Below are 24900 nucleotides of genomic sequence, written 5' to 3' on the forward strand. Positions count from 1 at the left end.
CCTGTTAGACTTTCTCCTGAATTTATCCCTTTTCCATTCCCATTTTTTTCTCACTCTGCCCAACAGTGACTAATGTTGCTGACCTTATGCTCAGAGTAAAAATTCACTTGGCTTGACCAGCTGTAGGATTTTTGCAGATTTACTCCTATTTAGATGGAAACCTGAACATAACATAAAGTGGGAAATTCCCTTCACATCCCCAGTCACCCTCCTACTTGGCAATTATGTAAAATCTCTTTCTTTAAAGAAGTTTATTTTTGTATTTTGGAGATTGCACTCATGCTACCAAAACTGCCACACTAAATAAAGGGGTTTTCCACCTTCTCCCCACCCTCTTAATCCCAAGAAATATCCCATTTTTACTCACAGCCTTTCAAGTTTAGGCAGGTCACTAAAAGTCTCCAGCTCCAGACTTTCCAGGTTGTTGAAATGCAGGTACCTGAGACACAGAAATCACACAGAAATCACACACAGATTGCAATTTAAGAGAGACAAGATCCTTTTCAGCACAACTGACACATTCCTGACACTTAGATGGATTTTGCACAGTCCCTAAATTGCCTAAACTATTCCCATTTATTTCACACAGGCATAAATTTCACAGCAGACACAGATTAATCACAGATCTACAAATACTCATTCTGCTATTGTAGCTGACTGCATTGAGAAATAATTGCCTAAGCCTCCACATGGCTGTTTGATTTGTAATGGAAGGATTCATGATAAATGGTCCAGTATCAGAGCACAAACTGGGAGAGGGTGACTCAGATTCTGCACTGGAGGGTCACAGTGGGGAACGTGCTCTAATCAGTCTCAGATGTTTGCTGAGATTGCTCTGGGCCTTGAGGAAAGCATCTGATCCTGTCCATCAATCGGGTTTTACTTTTTCTTGAAGAGCTGGCTTGTGGGGGACAGGAAAATGGGGTAGGATTTGAGCAAAGCTATTTCTTCTGGAGCTAAGCCTGCCTGGGATTGAAAACAGATGGGACTTTCAGTGGGTTGTTTGTTGGTTTTGTGGGTTTGTTGGGTTTGTTTTTTTCTTTTATTCGTGACATCAAGTCTGGAACACTCACTGAAATATCCCTGTGGGCAGCATCAGCTCTCTAAGCTCAGCTTAGAGCCAGTTTCAGCTTCCTAAATTTTCTCCCAGGCATCCTTGCTGAGCTGGCTGATGAAAAACTACATTGTACACAAGCTTGGTGGCACATCTATTGTTAGGATTGCCTAAAACTTCCAGTTATGCTCTGTCCTCTTGTGCTGTCAACCTGGAAAACAAGCTGGATCTTATTTCTTTTACAGTAAAATCCTTGGTTACATTCCAGCCCTATAAAAGCTGTGGCTGGGAACAATTCAGGAATTAGAGCAGTTTCACCTTTGGTCCCTGTTCTCCAGTGATATAAGTAATCCCTATATTTCAATTATTTAGGAAGAATAAATCATTAGGAAGGAATTCTTCCCTGTGAGGGTGGTGAGGCCCTGGCACAGGCTGTCCAGAGAAGCTGTGCCTGCCCCATCCCTGGAAGTGTCTGAGCCCAGGTTGGATGGGGCTTGGAGCAGCCTGGAATAGTGGAAGCTGTCCCTGCCCATGGCAGGGGGTTGGAATGAAATGAGCCCTAAGATCCTTTCCAGGCCACACCATTCCACATATCTATGATTTAAATATCCAAGCTCACACTCTCTCCACCAGTCCCAAGCAAGAAAAATCCAGTCCCAGTTTAGGAAGGCACTTCAGGAGAGTCAGACCTGAGTCTGCCCATCTCACCTTGAGAGTGGTGCACTGAGAGTCAAAAAACAGAACTTCCCTGAATAAACACAGGGAAACAAACTGTTTTGCCATACACAGAAGGGGAGCAAATGGAGACTGTTGGAGTCCCTGTGATGGACTCCAGCTGCCAGGAAAACACACGAGGCTCCCTCCATCCCAGATTCAGCACAGAGTGCCACGCAGCTTGAGGGAAGGTCATTACTCTGTTTGTTTGGATCCATCACCTTCTCCCACTGGAATTTCCAGATGCTTTGCAGCATGGGAGCACCACCATCCTGGTAGCTCCCAGGAATACTTGACTGCCCCAGCTCTCAGCTTGCACTTCATCCATTCACTCCCAGCAGAGCTTTGGATGAGAGAGGACCTCCACCAGCACCCTCAATTTAAATAAAGGACCAGATCTGACTCTCTGCATGAGGAATCCCCAGGCACAAACCCAGCAGAGCAGCTGCCTTCTGCTTCCAGCCCTCCTGCAGACCCCTCTCTCCTCCCATCATTAGGTCCTTGGAAATAAAGACCATCAGAAGCACAGCTGGGTTCTTCCTATGCTCCAGAGGTTTGGGGGCAGGACAAAACATATGGAACACCAGTAGGAAGAGACCTCAACACTAACAAACCAAAACCAATACTCAGAACAGCTGTTTCCAAATGAACCCAGTGTAGTCTGGCAAATCTGGATGATAAAAGAGCAGAAGCTCCATCCTACCCCTCACTAAGTGCCTGCTGCTCTCCCAGCCTGGGAACACAGCATGCAAACAAGGCTCCTCTGTACTTACAGCTGCTCCAGGGAACGGAGCCCGTGGAAGGCATGTTGCTGGATGCTCTGAATTTCGTTTTTATAAAGGTAGCTTTCAAAAGGAGAGAAAGGAAAGAGCATTAGGCCAACTGATCAGCAGTTGTGTTCTAAAAAGTCTCAGGAAACAGCAATGACCCTCAACCCCAAGCAGAACTTGCTGCCTGGATTCAAGGGCAGTGTTTTATACTTCTGACACTGAACTCCAGACACACACAATATGTCCTTGACTGGCAAATATTAAAAATGGGTTGTTGGATTTTAAAGAGGTTAAGAAATTACTGAGCTACCAACTCACAGGTATTTCAGGTTCTCCAGATCTTCAAAGGATCTTCTCACGATTTGTTTTATCTGGTTATTGTTCAGCAGCCTGTTCAAATCAAGAAAGAAAAACACAGCTGGTGAAGTCAGCACACGTGAGATTTGTGGCATTTCTGTTCGTGGATGCCCACTGAAAGAATCTGATGGCAGCTTCACAAGTTCTCTCCAGGCACCTGAGCCACACCAGCTTTCCCCCAGCTCTTTCTCAGGTGGAGAATTACACTGAGTTGAAAAACCAACAAGCAACAAACTCAAAAACAAACAACTTTGGAAGTCAGGCAACGAGGGGTTGAGAAAAACCTCCTTATGCTGGATTTGACTGTCCTCCCTGGATTAGCTGGCCTGACACCAGGGCTGTGGGTGGCACTGCCAGGCTGCACATGGCAGGGCTGGGCACAGGCAGCCTGAAGAGGCTGAGGCAGAGAAAGCTGGAGAGCTCCTGCACAGCTGGAAGCAATGGCCCCATGCACACGGCTGAGGTCAAACAGCCCGGGCTCACTCACAAGGATGCAAAAATGATGTCAGCTCCTTGGAACACACGATCCCGCTCTGACAGCCAGCTATGCTGAGTGGAAATACAGTCCCTGAGCATCAACCCAAAAGTTTATTTGATGATTGAACACCCAAGGGCTGGAAATAACTGCCTAAGAGCAGTGTGGGAGAGGGCTTTTGTCTTTGTGCCCGCAGGACAAAGACAACCCAGGCAGTGCTTCCCTCCCTGCCCCTATCAGCTTTCATCTCTGGCCAGAGCAGCACCAAGGCAGCTCCCTCCCTGCTATCTGATCCTTGGCCCCACTTCTGAGCACACAGTGGGCTGACAGATGGGTGCCAGCACCAACGTCATTCCCATGCATGTGAGCACCTGTCACACAGCTGGCATTGGCCATTTGCCTCCCAGGGGACAGGTGACAGTGACCAAGTGAGCAGGGTCACACCAACAGCCTGAGCAGCCCCATGCTGCAGCACAGTCTGGAGCCCTTCGCTGATTGTTATCTTTAATGCTCAGAGTTCAGACCAGGACTGATCTCCACTGGGATTTCAAATTGCATTATGTTGTCTGGTTGTGTTTTGGGGCTATTTAAAAGCATTATCCCAGTCTGTTTTGTTGTCTTGGCTATTTTGTACAGCTCAAGGGAGTGTAATCACTGACCCAGCCAAATAAGATGAATCCTGGAAGTTCAGATGGCAAGCAGCATACAGGGCTCTTATCTCATCGTCTGATACTTAAAAATTTGTTCATTGCCTGATTTAAGAATAAAAATGCATAGAAGAAGCCATCTCTGCTTCCTGTCTCAGGATTCCCCATTGTAATGGAAGCATAAATCCTGGAAAACATTCGAAAGTGAGATAATTATGAAGTCCACAATAATGTACTTATTCCAAAATGCTGCTTTCAGAGAAATCCATGGACAAGGCAGCACATCTGCTCCTAGAAAGACTTTGGATGGCTCCTGCACAGCTGCCTGCTCCTGGACTCCTGTGCAATTCACCCAGCACAGAAGTGTGCAAAATCCTGGCGTGGCCTGGCTATTGGTCCCAGCTGCCATCCATAGCAAAAATGCCCCAATTCCTGCTGCCCTGAGAGGGCTGAAAGCTGAGATCCTACATTTGCTGGGAATAGAGGCTCTGGCAGACAGAGGCTGGGAAGATCACTACCACTAGCATTACCTTAAGCACACCCTGTAGCAGAACAGGCTAAATTAAAAATATCAGAAGCACATTTCTAGCAATAGGATGGGGCATTCCCCTTCATGCCCTGTGAACTGGGCTCCACATGAGTAGGAGAGCTCAATCACACAGGTTTTGTTCCTACAAAACTCTTCTAAGAGGTTTGAGATACACAAGTGCCATGAGATCTGGCCCAGATCCACTAAAAAAAAAAAAAGATTCTGTTCTGAATCTGCTGTGATGAAATGGAATTTGCATTCAGCATCCATCATCAGTGGTCAGAGGGAATCACTGTCTCCATCAAAGATTGTGCACTTTAAATCCTCTGCTAATTCAACTGCTATATATTTGATTTTAATTAAAGTTCTGTCATGAATTATAAAAGATCATATCTTCAAAGTCATTAATTAAGGCCTCTCGGTGTCTGAATACCTACGCTGTAATGACAAGTGAGGTGTACAGTGACTAGCAACAAGCAGCTGCCCAGCAGCAGCACCAAAGCAAGCAGAACTATTATTCTGACGTGTTCAGGAATGCACTTGCTCACTGTTACAGCAAAGAGAACTCCCATGAATACAAACAGAACAGCAGTGGGGAACAGAGAATAGCCAGGGTTGGTGTGGCACTGTTTGTGAGTAAAGTGCCTCTTCCCAGGGTTTGGGAGATGTGCAGCACTCCTTGGGGTCTGTCTCTGAAACCCGAACAGCAGAAATGCCACAGCTCTGCACTATGAGGAGCTGATCGTGCAATCACATCCATTTAGCTCTTGCTTTTACTGTGGGGGTTTGGGGTGGCTACCTGGCTACCAGAGGGCTTCATCCCATCCTCTCTACTCACATTTTACACTGCAAGGTGCCTCATGGAGCTCCACGGGCCCATTCATAACACATGGCACAAGGCAACAGCAGTGTGGATGGCAGGATCTGTTCCCAGTGCTACTGAGAACCATGCTGAGTTTGCCAAGTTTAACCAAATACACTAAGTTTTATGTCCTGACTGCCTCTCCTTTCTCCTTCCCCACCCTCTCTCCAGGTTGCCAGGCACAGGCTTAAGTTGCATTAAATGAGTGGTTTTCTGTTTTGAAGGATGTATTAAATGATGTGACAGGACAGAATTCAGACTCAAACCATGTTCTCTTTCCTCTTTTCATTTCACAAACCACATGCTACAGTCATTGTGACAAAACAGCTATTTTTTTTTTCCTCATGCCAGTAATAGAAATCATCGTGTAGTATATTTAGAGGGGGAGGAAAAGTGAGTTTTATGTTCAACCACACATTCTCCCTTGTTGACAGCATGGTCTGGAATAGCCATTTCCCATATTTAAGCAAGAAGCTTTTATTCTGAGATCCAAGCAGGCTGTGACCTCCCCTCCTTGCTGGCAGGAACACATTCTCTCAGGAGTTACTAGAGGGTAAAAGAAACTCCACATTACTGCTCTGTCCACCCTGAGACTCCTCACCAGCAGCACCTAAAGCAGAGCTTCAGGGCTCACCAGAAGTGTTTTGCTCTCACCTGAGCAGAAAGAGAAAAATGATGTGAGCAGTGACAGGGCAAAGGGCCAGGCAGAGGCACAAGCAAGGTGGTCTCCACAGAGTCCCTGTTCTCTAGGGTGCTCTTGCCCCAGGGAGGACAAAATACACACTGGGGATGTTGAGAAACTTTAGTCCCTGGGTTGGACATTTCTATGGATGGTGCTGGAGAGACCCAAGAAGCAGCAACCCCTTAGGCTGTGTTTGAGAATTCAGCAGTGAACCGAAGGGGTTAACAGGGCAGCGCTGGCTCCCGTGGAGTCATCATCCATCCCCACCCAAAAATGACTTAAAGGAGCAAAACCTGGAAAGCAGAGAGAGGCTGTGCCTCACACGGGCTCACAGTGTTTCCTCTTTCTCCCACAGCACCTGCTCTGAGCTAACTTTGGCTTCAGCCCTGCAGCAAGTGATGGCAAACTGCAGCAAAACAGCTCTTCTGGAGCTGGGGGTTGGGGATGGATGGCATACAAGGTGGGGGGGTTGCATCACTCTCCCTGCTACCCTTTTTTTTTTTTTTTTAATTTTTAAAATTGGTTGGTTGGTTTTGTTTTTTTGGGGTTTTTTTGGTGTTTTTTTTGTTGTTGTTGTTGTTTTTGTGGGGTTTTTTGTTTGTTTTTGTTGTTGTTTTGTTGTTTTGTTTGTTTGTTGGGGTTATTTTTGTTTTTGTTTTTTGTTTTTGTTTTTGTACCAATGGGACATATTAAGAGTTTAAAAATGCACAGCACCATCTGCATAGAAGGGAACAGAGCAGAGCCAGTAGGAGGGGACAAGGAAATCTTACACCTCTCTGAGATGTTCAGCCCAAGAGAACTTCTCCACCTGCACACAGTCAGCAGGGAAGTTCCCAGTGGTGCAGGATTTAACCTCTCATGACCTGTGGTGCTGTACCAGGAGTTCACCAGCTGGCAGCAAACAGTGACCGTGTCTCTTCCACAAACAGGGCTCCTGTTTTTAATGCTAAAGTAGTGCTCTGTGATTTATCAAATCTCACACACCAGAGAGGAGCCAGAGGAGGGTTTGAATTGTTAATCAGCCCCACTGGACATCCACACAGGCTCCTCTCCTGTCAGGCTCTCAACCATTTCTGTGCATCCAACACAGGCTACAAAGGCTTCCTTTTCAGGGTGGTTTATAAACTGTCAAACTTGGACACAGAACAGCCACCCTGCCCTAAAGGAGATGGAGAACAGAAGCTTCACCAGAATCTGTTGCTCTTCCTCTGGCATTAGTGGAGAAAAGCTCTTTTAAAAAACATTTATTTGTTTATGGAAGATTTATTTAAATTCAATGGGAGAAAGCTGCAAGCCCAGAGCTCTGCACATGGAACCTGAGCTATTCTATCCTGCAAACTTCTCACTCCAAATTTTCTGGACAAATTTTCCCAGGAAGTCTCTCAGGGATTTTGAAGGATTTATTCTCTTTATCACTTGAAAAGCTATCTAAGTCCTCAGGCAAAATTTACCATTTAAGAAACATCAGCAAATTCTTCAGCTCTTGTCAGTTTTGATGTGGGAATTGGACAAACCAAAGTTCCTGGAGAGAAATTTGCTTCAGGATGTCCAATGTTCTCTCAGTCAGCTATCAAGCTCCTCAGCTGTGAGAGTTAACTACTACAAGTGTGAGAATAACTGAGTGTTCAGTCTGCTGGCCAGACCAGGAAACACAACTAAGCATAAGAAGTGCTATCTAAATAGAAAGGTTTCCTTGGCAAATCAGGTTGATTTTCAGAATCCAAATATAAAAATGCAGCATTTTGTTAGAGCAGTGTTTCACCTGGTCCAATATTCCAGCTCTGACAATGGCCATAGGACATTCTTCAGGGAAAGCAGGAGTGTCTGCCCACCCCCTGTGAAAACACATTGTTCTCACTTCCCTGGCATCCTAAACCACGAGATCAGGAATGCCTGGGGGTACATTCCTGCCTATTCCCTCTTGTATCTGTTCATGGACTTGCTGTCCTTGAGGTCTCTGTCCAGGAGAGTGTGGAAACAAAGGAAAAAGAACTGGAGAAATTCATGGAGCACAAACAGGTGTTAGAGAGAGACAGGTCCTCCCCTCAGTCAGGCTCTATCTGTATCTACCTCCACGCAGGGTGGAGGAGTCAGAAGGCAGAAACAAAAGTCCTGCACAGGTCAGAGACCAGTCCAAGGTGCTGGCAGGGCAGGGATTGGGATCCCTTGCAAAGCTCAGCAGGTTGGGTGGAGCATCTCTCCCAGTGAAGCCTTGCCAGCATCCTCGTTTTCCCCAGGGCTCTGCTGAAACTCGCCTGGTGGTCCTGGGAGCTGCTGCCAAACATCTGCCTCCATCACACTGAGATGACTTCATCTGGAACCCTTTGTTTCCTCCACTCAGGAGAGCTCCAGGGGTGGAAGAGCAGGGCTGGAGATCAAGAGGCCTCAGCAGAGCTTTGTGATAAGACAAAACCCCACAGACTAGGACTCTATTATCTCTCTAGATATTTCTTTCTCATTTCTCGCTGTATCTCCCCCTATCTCAAATGACAGAAATCCATCCAAAGCATCCTTTCTTCCCTATTATTTTTGGCAATTAAGTACCACTGTGCTGCTTGAGAGACTAATCTGGGCTCTTCTGGATGAACAGCATCAGTGGCAATAAAGTTTCTGACCAGCTCACTTGATGACCACCAGTCCTGGGCCACAGCCAGGTCACTCTGGAGTGTCCTGCAGTCATGGCTTGGCCACTCAGTCCCACACACAGAGTGGAATAATCTTTGGAAAATGCTGATTTTTCAAAGATAACACTTCAGCAGGTCTCAATAATAAAGTCCTGCTGTAATCTCACTTTTTCAACAACCATTTAGAGTTGACTGAATCCTTATTGCCCAGGTTTTCCTTCCTTCAGCTCTGCCACCTTCACAGGATCAGGGACTTCAGATTGCTCAAGGCCAGATAGAAAAAAACAACCTGAACTTCGTTACCATTTGGGATCAGGAATGTATGAACATCTGTCAGGTTCCCAAAGGAGCTGCTTTGCCTCACTGAGGAATTCCAGCTTGGACCTGGGAATCCTATGGCTGTTAGCACCATGTCACAGCTCGAATAATTAGATCTGAGTCTCAACAGCCCAGCTGCATCCAGCACAGTGCAGGGCTGACACAGCTTCTGCTTCTGTGTTTGCAGCTCCTTGGCTATGGGGTGCAGATGCACTCAGATCTGTCTCCAAACCCTCAGACCTGCGGCAGCCAGGAGGAGCAGAGGCTCCCAGGATTTCCCTTGGGAAGAGTGAGAAGCTGGTCAGTGGAGCAGTGTGTTCAGTGAGGTGAGAGTGGGATACAAGGCTGGAGGGGCAGCTTCCTACCCCCATTCCTACCTGGAGTAGGGTAGATGTAGGCACCTCTTTTAGGGCAAGGCATAGGGAAAGATAGAATTTGAAGGATGCTCAGTCAAACTCACGTGGAGCAACTGATGTGATTCATGCATTAGAGGAGATCATGGAAAGGAAGAAGAATTTAATCCATCCCTCCACTGTCTTGATCCCAGGTGAGAACTTCTTTCATTGGCTGCTCTAAGGCCATACCTGCCCAAACATCCTCAGTCACTGCTAGAGCTCATCACATTTTCCTTTTAAACAGAGAGGTTAACTGTGAAAAATGAAAGTTCTTAAACACCACATTTAAATTAAAAAAAAAGGTAAGAAACATGATGCAAGGTAGAACAGAGGGAATTTTACAGATTTGGTTGAATATGCACAACTTGACTGAAATAAAAGCCCAAGGCAACCTCTAAGCCATTTTAGGGGACAGTACCAACACAAGTAATAAATGGATTCCCTCAGAGTGCAACTTACAGTGTGTTGAGGTTCTTCAGTCTTCTGAAGGCTCCAGGTTGTATCTCCTTGATGTGGTTGAAGCGTAAATCTCTAAAAGCAGAGGACATAAGCAAGTCATTAGACCAAGGAAGGGAGTGGAGAAGGAGTGGGGACAATGGCTGGGGTCTGCTTTTGTCTACAAATTCAGCCAGTAGCTGGGACAAACCTGCAGTCAGAAAATTCTTTATCCTAACTTCAGAGAAAACCAAACACTAGAAGGACTCAAGGGACCATTCCAATGAGTACCAGAAAAAAGTCTGCAGCAAAACACTCCAAGTTAATGTGCAATTACTCTTACATCTCATCCTGATTTGTAGAGGAGCACACATCATCATGGGGATCCATAATTAGCTCCCTGCTGAAACTATCCTTGCCCTAAAATGGTTAAATCTGCTCAAATAACCTCATATAATAAGAATTTCCCATTTTGCTCTGCAATGGTCCAAGACTTACAACAGCTTATCACTGCCTGCATTTCAAATCTGTGCCAACTTCAATTAGAATTACTGGAGTCCAGGGGATTCTGGCAAATTTCAACGGCTGCCCATGGAACTACATCAGCTTGGAACCCAAAAACATGGGGTTTGGATTGCTAATGGGATAATGAAATAAGAGCTAAGTGGTTTAACCTGCTTAACCAAGGAGAAACACTTCTATAGGGACATGCATTGATTTGGCACCTTGCGTGGCCCAGTGTATTATAACAAATCACAAAAGGCTGACAAATGGGGATTGCTGCAAGTTTCTGTCCAAAGCACACAATGGAGTGGATTTTTTTTCTCCTGCACCACTTGATCTATCACATTTAGGGAATACACAGCTAGTTTTTTCAGTTTAGGGCAGCCTTTTAAGGGCATTTGCTTTAAGAGGAAAAAAGCACGAGTTGCCCATTCTGGTGGTAAAGTCACACTTGGAGGCAGAGTTTAAAACAAGGATTCTACAAAGAGCTGCAAATTCAATTATTGTTTTGAGGCAAGCAGCAACGAGAATTGTGGCATGTATAAAATTCAAATTAGAAAGAGGTTCAGTCATTTCAGGTAACCCTAAATTGACAGGGAGCATCCAAGGGGGCTGAAACAGCTTGAAGCAAGCACACAGGAAGAGGCTGCACAGTGAGTAAAGCTGATTTTATTTTAAGATCATGGAATCACAGAATCAGAGATTGGTTTGAGTTGGAAGGGACTTAAAAGTTCATCTCATTCCAACCCCCCTGCCATGGGCAGGGACACCTTCCACTATCCCAGGCTGCTCCAAGCCCCATCCAGCCTGGCCTTGGACATTTCCAGGGCTGGGGCAGCCACAGCTTCTCTGGGCAGCCTGAGCCAGGGCCTCCCCACCCCCTGAGTAAAAAATTTCTGCCTAATATCTAATGTAAACCTGACTTATTTCAGTTTAAAACCATTTCCCCAAGATGCAACATTTCTTTAGCATAACAGTTTGCAAAATGTAATCATTCTATGCTAAAAATTGCATAATAAATTTTCTTACTTTTTAGGCAGGAAATGCAAGGCAGTTTTATTTCAGCTATACTGAAATATCAAATCTCTGCCTTGTTACCCCTTTGTTATTACTGGATGAACAGCACATGGACCAGTGGAAGTTGTTCTTTCTGTTGTGTTTTATTCCTTTAACTCTTCCACTTTGACCAAAGGATTCAAAAGTCTAATATAGAAAGAAATCTTTCACCTCTCTTAGTGGTAAGTATTGCACACAGAAGAATTAGAGGGCAGAAAGAAACACAGCTTCACAATAATTTAAAAACCCAATATTTCTAATTGTAATTCGCCTTCTCTGTTTGTCCACTGCAAGCTGCAGGTGATCCCAAAGGATCACCTTGACATTTTCGGGTGTGTTTGGCTTAGTTTACATTATTTCAAATGTGCATTTCTTTCCCTTCTTCTCGGAGGGAGTTCCTTATCCTTCCTCCCTGACAATGTGAATTTGAGGGTATCTTTATGGATTTTCCAGGGCAGTGGCTGCCACCATAAAGCCAAACACAATTAAACACTGGCAGCAGTGACAGCACAGTGTGCTGCCTCTTCTCCACAACCAAGGAAAGACCAGAGCAGGAAAAAAGGTGAAGAAACTTGATATATGCCCTGCAGGGCACAAACACCAACCCTGCTGCCCTGGGGACTGTAAAGGGCCCTGTGATCAGTCCAGGCAGGCAGCTGCAGGCAACAGGGAACATCACAAATACATGGGAGGAGCACACAGGGGTCAGGGCTGGAGCTGGGGATGCTCAGGGAAGGCAGCAGGGAGCAAGTGTAAAATCCAACCTTAGGTCACAGGCTGCAGGTGGGGACAAAAAGCCTCTGAGTATTTTAATGAACAAACACAACTGCAGTCCTTTAAACCACACAGAACTACAGTTCTTGTTAAACTACACTACCCCCAAGGACCATGTAATAAAGCTTAGCTTACTATTGTAATGAAATATTTTAATTTTTCTTCTGTTTTCTGTTCCAGGTAAGGCCTTTATATGATTGTCTGGATCTCAGCTGTCTTTCAGTCCTTTGTAAAGTTCTTTTTGGTTTGTTCTCCATCACAAAGGCAACAGCTTTCCCCACAGACAAAAATGGAACCAAAACACTGCATCTCTTCTCTGAGCACTTCATTTCAAGAAATGATGTGAAATAACTGGAGAGGATCCAAAAGAAAGCAGTGGGAATGATACAAAGTCTAGAAAACCTGACAATGAAAAGAGCTGAAATTGCTTATTTATCCATAGATACAATAACTGTGGCAGGAAATTGCTACAAATAGGGCAAATAATCACTGACTGAAACTGCAGATTCAGGGTTTTTTAAAAAATATCTCAATTAGCGAGGCTCATAAAACACCCAGTGGATTTCAGGTGAAACAGGCATTAGCCACACACGGTTTAGGTGGGTGGATCCTGCCCTGGAGGATGGACCAGGCTGTTCTGCTCCCTGTACCCCAGACAGCATTAAAAGGTACCAGTGCTGATATCCCTGCACAGCAAAGAAAGTCCCTGGGCATGCAGAGGGACCTACATATTTCTCTTTACCATACAAAAACCCCAGTACTTTGGCTCATCCTTAGAATTTTTACTCCAAACCTTGCCTTAGCCTAAAGCATCGCCGGCAGTGAGGGGCTGCACTGGGAATTCCCTGGCTTGCATTTGTTTGACTGAATCATTCCCTGCAGAGTTTGTCTCCTCTCCCACAGAAACACTTGTTCCTCTCTATTCCCAGGGCACTCACTCTGGAAATCCACACGTTTCTTTTCAGGAACAAATGTGCTTTTTACAGGGACCCACCACGGAGCTTCTCCCAGGGCAGCTGCTCCCAGCTGCCCCAAGCCCCAGCAGCTGGGCTCCCTCCCTCCTACCCACCTCTTTCCACCTGGGAATTTGAAAAATAGGGGTAAAAAATAATCCCTTGTGATTTAACTCTCCCCCACGATTTCAAGGATGGCAGTCTGGGTTTACAAAGGACCTTCCCACAAGGGACAGCTGCTGCTGAAGGATTCTGGATCCTCTTCTGCCTTCACACGGAGTGGAGGACAGCAGCATCACCCAACACAGATCCCTCTGGACAACACCAGCTCAACTGGCTCAGCTTAAAATCTCACCAAACCCTCATGCTCTGACAGGAAAGTGACTTGGAATATGAAGATAATCCAGGATTTGATGTAGGAATCAGTCACCTTTCCTGAATTTGGGAATTACTGACAGAGGTAACAGAGAATGCCAGAATTTGCACATGGCTGGGGAAATGAGCCTTTACAGAAGGGCACTCGAATCTGTCTGAGCCTCTCAGCTGCTATCAGAACAATCACAACTGCAAGCCTTGTGTTAAATAATTATCAGTGATTAGGATATAAAGCAATCAATGGCTTTTACAAGAAACTTCCACTTCCTTTTAATCTATTTAGGCTTTCACAGACTCATGTATTACTGTGTTAACTAAGCAGATAATTAGCTACAAGAGGCGTTTTACTGCAGTTCCATGGAAATTACTGGGTTTGTTTCATTGAAGAATCCTTTGTGTTCCCAACGCTGTGCACAGCAGTGATGCTGATGGTTCTGCCCAGAAAGTGGCAGCCACACAATCACTACCAACAATGACACCAAGAGTAAAGGTGCTTTTACAGAGATAAGATGTATTGAAGTTCCTCCCAGTGTTTCCTGGGGAAGGGAGGGTGTGAAAGACATCCCAAACACATCCTAAAATATCCTATAAGTCAAGTTTCCAATATAGAAGAGGAGCCAGGACATTCATCAGAAAGATGCTCGTTCCTCACATTTATCTGCACAACATCAGTCAGCTCTGCAGGTTCTCCAGTCCTGCCAAACCACGCCAGTCCTGGCAGGAAGGGAAAGCTGCCTTGCTGAGATGGAAATGAAGTCTTCCAGACTCACTGTCATCAGCTCCCCAACTCAGGAATGTCCCTGTCCCACAGTGTCCCCAAGTGGCTTTAATAAATGACAGCCTTCATCCCAGAAGCCCTTACATGGACAGCTGAGCCCTGCCAGCCCTGCGAGGCAGATGAGGAGACCATGGGGAGGCTCAGGGCTGGGAATTTTCCAAGTCCTGGCTATTTTGGGCCTTACCAGCTGAAGACACCAAGATTTGACTGTTCAAAGAGTGGAGAGGAGGGAAAATATGTTGAGCATGAAGATACAAGGAAATGAAGTGATGGGATCATGGCTGAAACAGCGGAGAGGAGCAGCTGCAGGGAGCCTCACTGCAGAACAGGCTGTGGTTCCCTGCTGCGCTGCCACACCACTTATTTTGCAGATTCAGGAACAATAGATTTTAATTAAGAAACTACCACAGGCATTCCTGAACCCAGCTTTTTAAGATTTCAGCTCCAACAAAGATAAGTCAGATTTTCAAAAGGGCTCCCTCTGCATCAGCTGGGGCAGGCACTTGACCATAACCCAGCAGCCAGTGTACCCAGCTGGTCTGAGCTCACTTTCTCTGTCCATGTCAGCTGGTGGGAATGCCATGCCTGACAGGCAGTGCCAGGGCAGCAGGGATCTGCTGGTGCCTCATTCCTGGTGGAACCATTTCAAATACCCCCTGGCATCCCTTTAGCTCTTTCCAGGAAGGGTAGGAACAAGGAATACCTCCAAAACATGGTTTTGGTCCTGAACATGTGTTCAAGTAGGAAGATTACATAAGAAGATGCTGAATTTATCAATGTTAGATAATTTGAGCTATTACTTATTAGCAGTGGGATGAAGATTAGAGTCTGATCCTACCCAAAGCAGCTGAGTCTATTCTTGGGCATTTACTGCAGCATGACTTTCTTAAGCTGATGCATAATTCCTTTGCACCTTCTATCCAAGATACTGCCTACATCAAAGGAAGAAAACTTTCCCTCCTCCTGAAGTGTGCTCTGACCCTGATTCAGAGGAAGTAAAATAAACACATTAATACTGTGTCTTATGTAGCTTAAGTGTCAGTCTTCCACTTTTTTAAGAGCAGGATCATTAAAGTTTTTACCCAGAATAAACACATATTCTTTCACCAAAAAATACTGACTTCTCCTTAAAGAGCACAGGAAAGAGTCCTGGTATCCCTGCAGGGAGAGGGATGTGGTAAGGGCAACAAAAATACAAATACTCAAGTGGGAACCAGATGCTGAAGCACTGGGAAGTTCAGGGAAAGCAGGATTTTAAACATCTAAGGTAGATATGATCACAAGACTTAGGATACTTCCATCAAAAGATGCTGGAATGTTTCTAAAAGGAAAATTTATTTGAAATACCTTCCCTCCCCATCTTCCTACCAATGAAGAGACTTCTAAAAATAGAACATAAAGTTCTTGGTCACCTCTAGAAGGTTTAATGAGGATTAAATATTACAGTGAAAGAAGTCAGACTGAGATTCTACCTGGCACATGCAGAATGTGTGGGTGTGCATTTAATGGCTGCATATAAGATTATCACACACAGAGGAAATGAGTAATCCCTTTTTCAACCCAAAACACACGACAGAGACCACAAACAGAGCAGCATTTCCAAGAACTCATTTGCTCAGTAAACCTTTCCCCAACAAATGTATAAAATTCCTTCTCAAAATGTGCTCACTAATAGACTAAGAGAGCTACACCCTGCCCAGTTCCTGCAGGAGGAGGAGAGGAACTGAGCAGGCACCAAAAGCAGCACAAAGAGGGAAGGAAACAAAAGTTGTCAAGCTGGCCATGCTTACACTGCCCAATTAGCAACCAGGTCTGTGAACAAGTGGGTCACCTTCAGTTCATGCCAGCGATGTGTTCAGATCCCAGATCCTGCCCTGGGCCCTCAGCTATGTTTCTCCAGCAGTACTCATTCATTATGTGCCCTGCATAATGCAGAAAGAAGAATAACCCATGGATAATTGGATTGCAATCCATTAGCTGCCAGCCAGAGGGGAACTTCTTTCCATGGATTTCTTCTACTTGTGCCCACACGTTTCGAAGTTTATTGTTTTAAATGTCACACTGCAGAACAAATGGCTGTGGAGGTTAAAGACCTATTGAAATTTTCGGAGTGTATGTTCCACAGCTGTTCCCTTCCTTGGGCTGCTGGCTGGAAGAACTGCCTGAATCCCAGCGGTAACCAGCAGATCACATCTGGATAATCGTGTTCCAGTTGAACAGACACCAGCCAGAATACGTTTGCAGTTCTACACCATGAATTTTTATGGCTTATCTGTACATGTGTAGTCGTTCCTGCCATCCCGTTCTCTGCTCGGGATGAAGTGAGCAGGCTCCATTACCAAAGATAAATAGTCTACTGCTAAAACCAGACTTTGTGCCAGATCCTCAGCTGTACCCAGCTGGGATTGGGAAGGGAGGAGGGAAATGGCGACCCAAGAGGAGCCAGTAACAGCTCATCAATCCTGGAGCTGGTCTCATGCCAATCCCAGCATCGCTCAGAGAAGGCGATGGGCGGCTCCGAGCGCTGCGAGCTGGCTGCAGCTCCTGGGGCCAGCTGCCAGGTGAAGCACAGCCTGTGCCAGCTAGGAGACTTCCCCACTCTTCCAGGATGCTTAGAGAGGGTGGCACAGAGTCACGGAGGTCAGAAAGTCCCAAACTCCCAACTTCAAAGCGAAACCCATCTGGAAGCTGCAGCTGTTCTTCGAGGGAACTGAGCTGGAGCCTGGGATCAGTGCTTGGAGCTGCAGTCACAGACTCAGTCCTGTTCACACCAAAGATTAACTGTGGAAAATATCCCAATCCCACATTTTCTGCTCAGAATAACTCCGTGATCAAGACTATTCTTGCTATAATTCCAACTGTTCAGTCTGACATGAGGGTTCTCCCAGGAGAAACACTAACATACCAAAAAAGCTGGAGGAGTCAGGGCTTGGTTAAGAAGCATTCCTTGATCTTCCATAATTCAAAAAAAAGTTTAATTATCCCAGTGCTATTTATAACAGATATAAATGGGATGCTGGCTGGGACATGCATTTGTACACATCAGATTTTCAATCTAGCCAGACAGTCAGGATTTTTCGTTGCCACACAAAGGCCCAGGATCTGCCAACAGAGAGCACTCACCAGGCTCATCTGTCTTTATGTCTATGAGGATGTCTGATCACCAGTGTGTGGTTTGCTTAGAATTATGCAGAGAGTAGTAAAAGAAGATAAAATGTATAAATCACCTTAAAAAATACTGGTTCATGAAAAGTCACCTTCCTTTGCAAAATTGCAATTTTTATATCTCACACCTATACTATTTTTTTAACATTTTCAAAGCCAGTTTCCCATTCAAGGTGGTGCAGAGAATGAATTGTGCTGCTGCCAGAGGGAGCTGGGAACCACACCATTGCAGAACTGGAAAGTAAACTTCCCTCCCTCTGCACTCGAAGGATCTCTAGCAGGAACACACTCAGGCTCCACTGTGACAGCCAACGTTGCCTCATTTCAAACAGAGAACAGGAATTAAGCTTCAATAATATCAGAAATACCTCAGTTCAGCCAATGGGGCAAACCTTTCCCTTAATAAAATCTAGGTTTAAACAAGGAGGAACAAGTAACTTTGCTAAAATCAGTGTCAGGATATTTTAAATATTCTAATATTTCAAGATGCAGGGGAATAAGGGGTAAAAGTGTGAGAAGTCAGATGCTGCAATTTACTGTAAGAGCACACAAGCACTGCCCCATGAGCAAGTACTGAGCAGGGTCACACTGCAAATAATCATTCCACCACCAGCCCAGGCAGTGAGAAAGCCTTGGGAACTGTACCAAGTGTAGATCTTATCCTGTGGGCCACCAATGCAAGAACCTCTGTGCTCTCCACCCACCAAAGCAGACCTGGATGGCAGCAGCCCAGTGCCAGCATCCTGCCCACAGCACGCTCCTCTGACTGCCAGCAGAGAAAGTGCTTTAGCAATATTAGTGAGATGTCCATGGGAGAAGTGGTGGAATGGATGTGCCAGCTGAGATAAAATTGAGTTTGTGGTAAGCAAAGGGAAAAGCTGCACAAACTCATGTTGGAAAAGTTTTGCAACTGGCAGCAGTTTATGGAGGACGAGCAGGAAGATTCATTTTTGACAAGTCTTTCCAACTACAAAAAAAGGGTCATCCAAGACCAAGGATCAGATAAGAGTAGGACAAAGGGAAGGATTTTGTCACATGTTCACTGCATCTTAAAGCCACCTTTAAATTAGGATTAGTTTAGGATCACAGGGAAGTGCTCTTCTGCACCTATCAGTAAGAGCTCTTTAGGAGTCCCAAGCACTCGAAGTCCTTTTCTTCCACGTTTCCTGTTTGAATGGACTCAGCCACCAGCTCACTCACCTCTTTATTTCTCAAGGAATCTTGTGTTAGTTACCACAGTTGTTACTTTCCAAATAAGCCTTAACTTTGGTATGAACAGTTCAAATAGAAAGTGGAAAATCAGTACTTAAGAATTCAGTACTGAAGTGGTTGTGTATATATAAGGAAAGTGTTCGTGTCACTGGAGACAAAAGCCTGAGCTGCTCTATTTCCTCTCTCTCCTACACCCATATATAAATCCTTCTAAAATGCAAACTGTGTTCCTTTCCACAAGTTCAGTTTAACATTTTTGACCTTTGATTCCCCAAAACTGTCTTCCAGCGCTAGCCCTGGAATTACTCTCATCAAAGTTTTCAGTTCCCTCAATTGCCCCATTAGCAATTAACTGATGCCAAAAGCAGCAGTTTCTGCTTCATGTTCTAAAAGCACAGAACAGTTCTTCAGGCAGATAATTCTGCAGGAAAAAATGAGAATTGGCCTTGACTTTTTTTCCCCCCTTCTTTCTAAAGACCATGCAGGTAAGAAAGGCAGGAAAATGAAGTGGTTACTCACAGAACGTTTGTCTGGGGCGGGATCTCGGGGATGGTTTCCAACATCAGATGCATGCATCTCACTGTAGTCCTGAAGCACAGGCAGCGGCTGGGGCAGGAGCAGGAGAAACCAGGCAGGAGAAGAAAATACAAAAAGCCTCCAAGAGCTGAAGGTTTGATCAGCATGGTGTTTGCTGGAGCGTATTTGCCTCAAATCTGAGCTGCAGGGAGCTGACAAAAAAAAAGTTTCCCAGCCCCGAGGTCCAGGAGGAGGGGACTCATCAGCATGTGTTTGCAATTAAATTAAAGCAGTTTGACAGTCCAACCGCCCACCCTCTCTGCCATTCTGCACATCACTGGAGATCACACTGACCCCACCCCTCTCTAATTGTGGCGCTGAAATACAAACTCTTCATTTGGATCTGTTTTTGTCTCGTTGCTTCTTTTAAACAGCAAGTTAACTCCTCACCTTCTCCTCTGAAAGCACAGTGCACCTCCATGGGCAGCAACCAAAAATGACCCCGTGCTTCCAGGGCTGAGGTGGGATGCAAAAGATCCAGGGCCAAGGTTTTGATGTCAATTTTTTTTTTGCCCTAACACATTCTGCAAAATGAAGAGAGAGTCTTATCTAACAGCCTATCAAATGAATTGTGCTGTAACACTTTCAGGAAAGAGGCTGTCTCTTATTACATGTAGTTACAACATCAAGCAAAAATATGCCTCCAGCCATTGAGTACGCATGGGATGTAACAGATAAGGGATTTTAAAAGGGAGATCACTAGCAAAGATAAATAACCTGCAAATAAAGTCAAAACCCCACCCTGGAATCTGTAAAGCTTCTTAGGCACAGTAAAAGCTGACTCATTTCAAAGGTCTTTGACCAAGTGTAATTTCTTTCAACAAGAATGTCATTTGGAAAAATGTCAGGGGTTTTGAGAAATTCAAGGCAACTGAGGGGTGAAGAGGGAAAAAAAATCCCATTAAATCAACAGAGTTTGAACTGTAGGGAACACAGTCCTCTATTTGTTTCTCCCCACTGGATGACAAAATTGAGATGCAGAAGGCAGGATTTGTTTCCAGTTGAATTAATCACCTTTATAAAGAAGCTACACTGAAACCAGGTCATCTTTAGGTTTCAAGTTATTACTACACAAGATCCTAAGTGTATGGGTTGGGCACGACGGAGGCATGAGGACATAAAGTACTTGAGGAATTTCCAACACAGCACCATCCCACATAACCTGGCAGGTCAAATGAAAGCTTCCCATCAACCTGCACATCTGCTTTGTACTGTACACTACAAAATAATTAATGTGGCAAAGAAGACAAGAGTGACAATTAAACCTCCCTGGTTTGGATTCTCTGTCACTTGAGCGTTTGGGGAGAGCGTTGGGTTTGGTTTTTCATGCCATGGAAGGTAAAACATGTTTTCTTTTGTTCAGCTATAAAAGAGAATTATTCTGCAGGCTTCCTGCATTAGTCCTCGGGCAATCAGCTGTTTGTTCGCCCTGCCATCACTTGGAAATCTAAGCAAGTACACTGAACTCATGGTTTTGGGCAGAGTGTCCTCTAGCGGCCACTCAACCCAACCCAGGCCAACCCTGCTCAAAAAAAAGGGTTGTAAAAAGCCAAAATATCATCTTCAGCCTTCACACAAAAACTGGCAGCTGAAATCAGAGTGCTCTGGTGAACAGGACAGGTTTTATTTCCACTGAGGCATTCGGTGCATTAGAAGCAGATCCTCCATGTGCATCAGGCAATGTGCAGGACGTGAAAATCCTCCCGACTGAAGCTCTCTGTCCTTCAGCCTCATTGCTCCCCACACCAGCTCCTCCCAAAGCACACTGGAGCCTGCTAGGACAGGGCAGCACAGCGGGCAGGAGCTGTTCTGCAAAGCTGAGAAAATAAAAATGCTCTCTCCAAACCATGCATCAGTTATTCTGGAGCATTTCCCCTGGCACCTCTGGCCACTTTGCAAATTCGAGGCTTTCGCTTTCTGCCTCTGTGGTGCATAAACTGGGCTCTAAACCAGCCCTCTGCAACAACAGCAAAAAATTCCTTTTTATTGTATGGCAAAGAGGAGAGGTGGGCCAGGGCTCAGTCCCATTGCTGTGGGTGAGTCCTGTCTGTGGAATTGCATTTCAGAGTCCGGCTGTGCTGTGGGGGAGCAGCCTCGGGATGGATTGAGGGGGATTTGCCTTGTAGGAAGGGGATCTGGAGCCAAGTCAGCAGATTTAACAGAGCACGGGGAATCGTTTCAGTGCAAGAAGGCAAGTTCTGCAACCCACGCATTTTCTGAGAAGCAGATCTTCACCACATCTCTCCTGCCTTGCTCATCTCCCCTCATGACAAACGGGATGTTGGTGAGGGTTAGGGAACCCCAGCAATGCCAGGCCCCTTACTCTCACATTATTTTTTTCTGATTTTCCATCAACATGACAAATTCTTTAAAAAGGAGTGTGCACCCCTAAGCAAGAACAAAAACTTATCTCCTGAACACCAGGAATGATGTCAACCCTCGTGTCCCATGCTTCAGCATTTCCAGCCTCTGCTACACAGGCTTTTCTTTCTACACCTGTAGAAAGCAACAAAGTGGGTGGGATTCCCTCAGGTTTTTTTTTTCCCTTCACTCTTTGTTTTTTAATTTTTAACTCTCCCTTCTGTCTCTTTTTCTTCAGCAGAAAGATCTCCTTCAGGGGACCTGCCCCCTCTCTACACCCCAGGGAATTGTGATGCTCTATGTTTTACAATGAAGTGAGCATAAACATCATCTGACAAATTTAATTTCCTCAATACCATTTGTATGACACATCCACGGCTTTCCAAAGCAGAGAAGGATTTTCTTTCAGCACGCATCACGTGAAGGAAAACATTAACATTGAACTAATCTCCTGTTATAGCTGGGAAAAGGACATTTATCATACACACAGATGACAGGAAGAAACACACAGACAGGCAATTATCCTATGGAATAAAGGTTAACAGACTCATTTAATTAGCAGCAGCTGTATTTGCTATTATGATCAGATTCCTACCACAGCTGAAACCAAAATATTGTTCTCAATACTGGAGAAATGAAAGCCTTGAACACCGCTCTTAAAACTCCACGTTAATTAAACACTCAGAGCCCGGGGGACAAGAGGGGAGCTGCAGTTCAGAATGCACAGAACAAACTCCTGATACATTTGGTTTAGGCAACTCCTTGAAGTACAGAAATGGATGAAATCACCTTCTGATATCTGTTGCTTGCAGGTCAAACAGCCAGGGAAATAAATTCACTCTAACCACGCTGACACATAAAATCTAGATCAGTCCTGTGTGTGCTGATCCCAAAATTCATCCTGCACAACTGCATTACTTCAAGGTTTGGAACCAATCATCTGGGCAGGTCTGAGAGATCACATTCTGAGGAGTTCATCTAAAACTATGCACCTGAACCATATTGTTAAGCATTTTTCTCTGCTGTTTTTGTGTGTTGACCTCCAATTACAGAAATAAGCACTCACCTACAAAGTATTATAATCATAACATGTTGCAAAGCCATGTTAAGAAGGCTAAAAAGTCTTTACTGAATTTATTGATACAGAAACACTTAATAATAATGTTTAAATTGCATAACACTTCTGCATGCCTCAAGCCAGTTGAACTCTAGTTTATATACAGAGATTTTTCAGCTTACACACTCATGACTAAAGCAGTTGAAGTTCAGTTCTTTTTGCAAATTTGCTGCAGGATCAAAACCTAGGAGTCACATACAAAAAAAAAAGTGACAACTACTGAGAACACAAAAAGAAACAAAGCAGGTACAATTCCTGGACAGCTCACAGATCCATACAAACCCAGCTCTGCCTCAGTTCCTCTGTTAGAAATGTCTATAAAACTACAGTGCAAGTGCTTGTGCACAGGGAAAATGTATTTACAATTCCTCTTTATTTACAGGCTATAAGCAATACTATTTCACAGTTATATTGTACATAAAATTTCAATCTGTCTAGATCTGTTTAGATCTGTGGGGTTTTTTTTGGACAAGGGGACAATTTGACAATCTAGAACATAAACTTCCTATATATATATATATTTATTTATTCAACCTTATCCAGAAAAAAATAGCAGTATTTATGCATCTTACAGAAAGCTACAAAAATCTAGCAAATGTAATAAAAAAGGCAAATCTGGTGAAAAATCTGATAAAATACCTTTTATAACTGGGGCTGGGATGGGGATAAAAACCAAACAAGGGATAAATGAAAGATAATCCTCCCTCAAATGGTCAGCTCTAACAGACTCTCTGCAAGGCTTACTAACAGGAACCTGAAGTTTAATGTCATTTTTAGAGGAACTTCTTGAAAAGTGTTGTGATCAAACTGAAGGATGACCTGGTAGCCAAAAGCAGGAGGCACCCTGGACTATGGAGGGGCGTGGAAATTGTGCCACAATCCAGAAAGGCACATACCTGGCACGACACCCATTAAGCAGAATTTTCCAGCAAATGAGAGGCCACAGCCTGTAGGGAAGCACTTGGAATAACTACACACAAATTCCATTAACCCTCTATTCACCACCACATTCAGGAATTGCATTTGTAGAAAGAAATTCATGGGAGTTGCCAGAATCCAATGAGAGGGACGTGCACCTTTACAGGAAACCATCAGCTCAGTGGCCACAGAACTGCCCCACTGCAAATAAAGAAATCAAAATCCAAGGGAGAAAATTAACTTGGGGTACCATTGAGACCAGAAGTGGAGACAGCAAACCAGAGGCAAAACCCAGCCTATGACTGTGTTACATGCCAGCAGCCTCATGATACAGGATTATTACAGACAATGTTCCCAAAGAGACAGAAAAATCCTGTTAAGGAAGGAAAAGTTCTCCACTTCAGGCTTAGACATACAATTTACTCATTTATTTTCAAAGCCACAGAGAACTTTGAATCTATTTTTCATGAAGCAAGAAGTCGTGCAACTCAGGACCAATTGGCAATAGAGTCTTCACTCATTCCTCCTCAGAAAATGAGGAGACAACACACATTTAAAAAACCAAAAGATATCAAAGTGATACCAATTTAAGTGCTTCTGATGGGGCAATGCTTTAACACAGCCTCAAGAGCTGCTAAAAGAGAGCTTTTCATGCCCCACTGCATTAGGACTATTTCACTCCAACACAAACTCCAGGGTTTCTTTTCAGCCTTTGCCAGTTTAGGTACATTTTGCAAACAGGAATAAACCTCTTCTAAACACAGTATTTTATCATCCACAGACACTGTGGACTCCCCATTCCTGGAACTGCTCAAGGCCAGGCTGGATGGGGCTGGGAGCGACCTGGCCAAGTAGAAGGTGCCCCTGCACACAGCAGGGGGTTGGAACAAAATGGTCTTTAAGGTTCCTTCCAACACAAACCATTCTGTGATCCTATGATTCCTCAGCATCTCCTTCCATCACCAGAGATTTGGGAATAAAAATTACAGCTCACATGCACAGAACTGAGAGTGGCAAGTCCTTCCATGTGAACCTGTTAAGATTTCTAGTTCATTGGTGCAGAAATAAAATCACCCACCAAGCTGAGCAGCTTCACTCCACTGTGGAATACCTGTGAACAAGTTGTATTCTGGCCATGTCTGCACAGCAGGGGCACACACACACACAAACACCTGAGAATTGCACATCAGTTTGGCTCTCCAGACTGCTCTCAGGCTCTGCAGACCCTCCACAAAACTCTGCTTTGCTG

The 24900-nt window shown here is 44.7% G+C and overlaps 1 protein-coding gene across 1 annotated transcript in view; it reads right to left on the minus strand.

The window, feature by feature from the left end:
• Positions 1-19635, minus strand: part of LOC134554051 (peroxidasin homolog) — a 44889-nt gene extending 25254 nt beyond the window's left edge. Inside the window, exons 1-5 of the mRNA XM_063404333.1 lie at positions 19199-19635; positions 9887-9958; positions 2857-2928; positions 2542-2613; positions 368-439 (exon numbers count right to left, since the gene is read on the minus strand). Of these exons, the coding sequence (XP_063260403.1) occupies positions 368-439; positions 2542-2613; positions 2857-2928; positions 9887-9958; positions 19199-19362 (452 nt within the window). The 5' untranslated portion in view covers positions 19363-19635. The remainder of the gene's footprint in view (positions 1-367; positions 440-2541; positions 2614-2856; positions 2929-9886; positions 9959-19198) is intronic.
• Between the last annotated feature and the right edge of the window lie 5265 nt (positions 19636-24900).

Source organism: Prinia subflava, chromosome 8 (assembly GCF_021018805.1).
Source record: "Prinia subflava isolate CZ2003 ecotype Zambia chromosome 8, Cam_Psub_1.2, whole genome shotgun sequence".
Classification (NCBI taxonomy): Eukaryota; Metazoa; Chordata; class Aves; order Passeriformes; family Cisticolidae; genus Prinia; species Prinia subflava.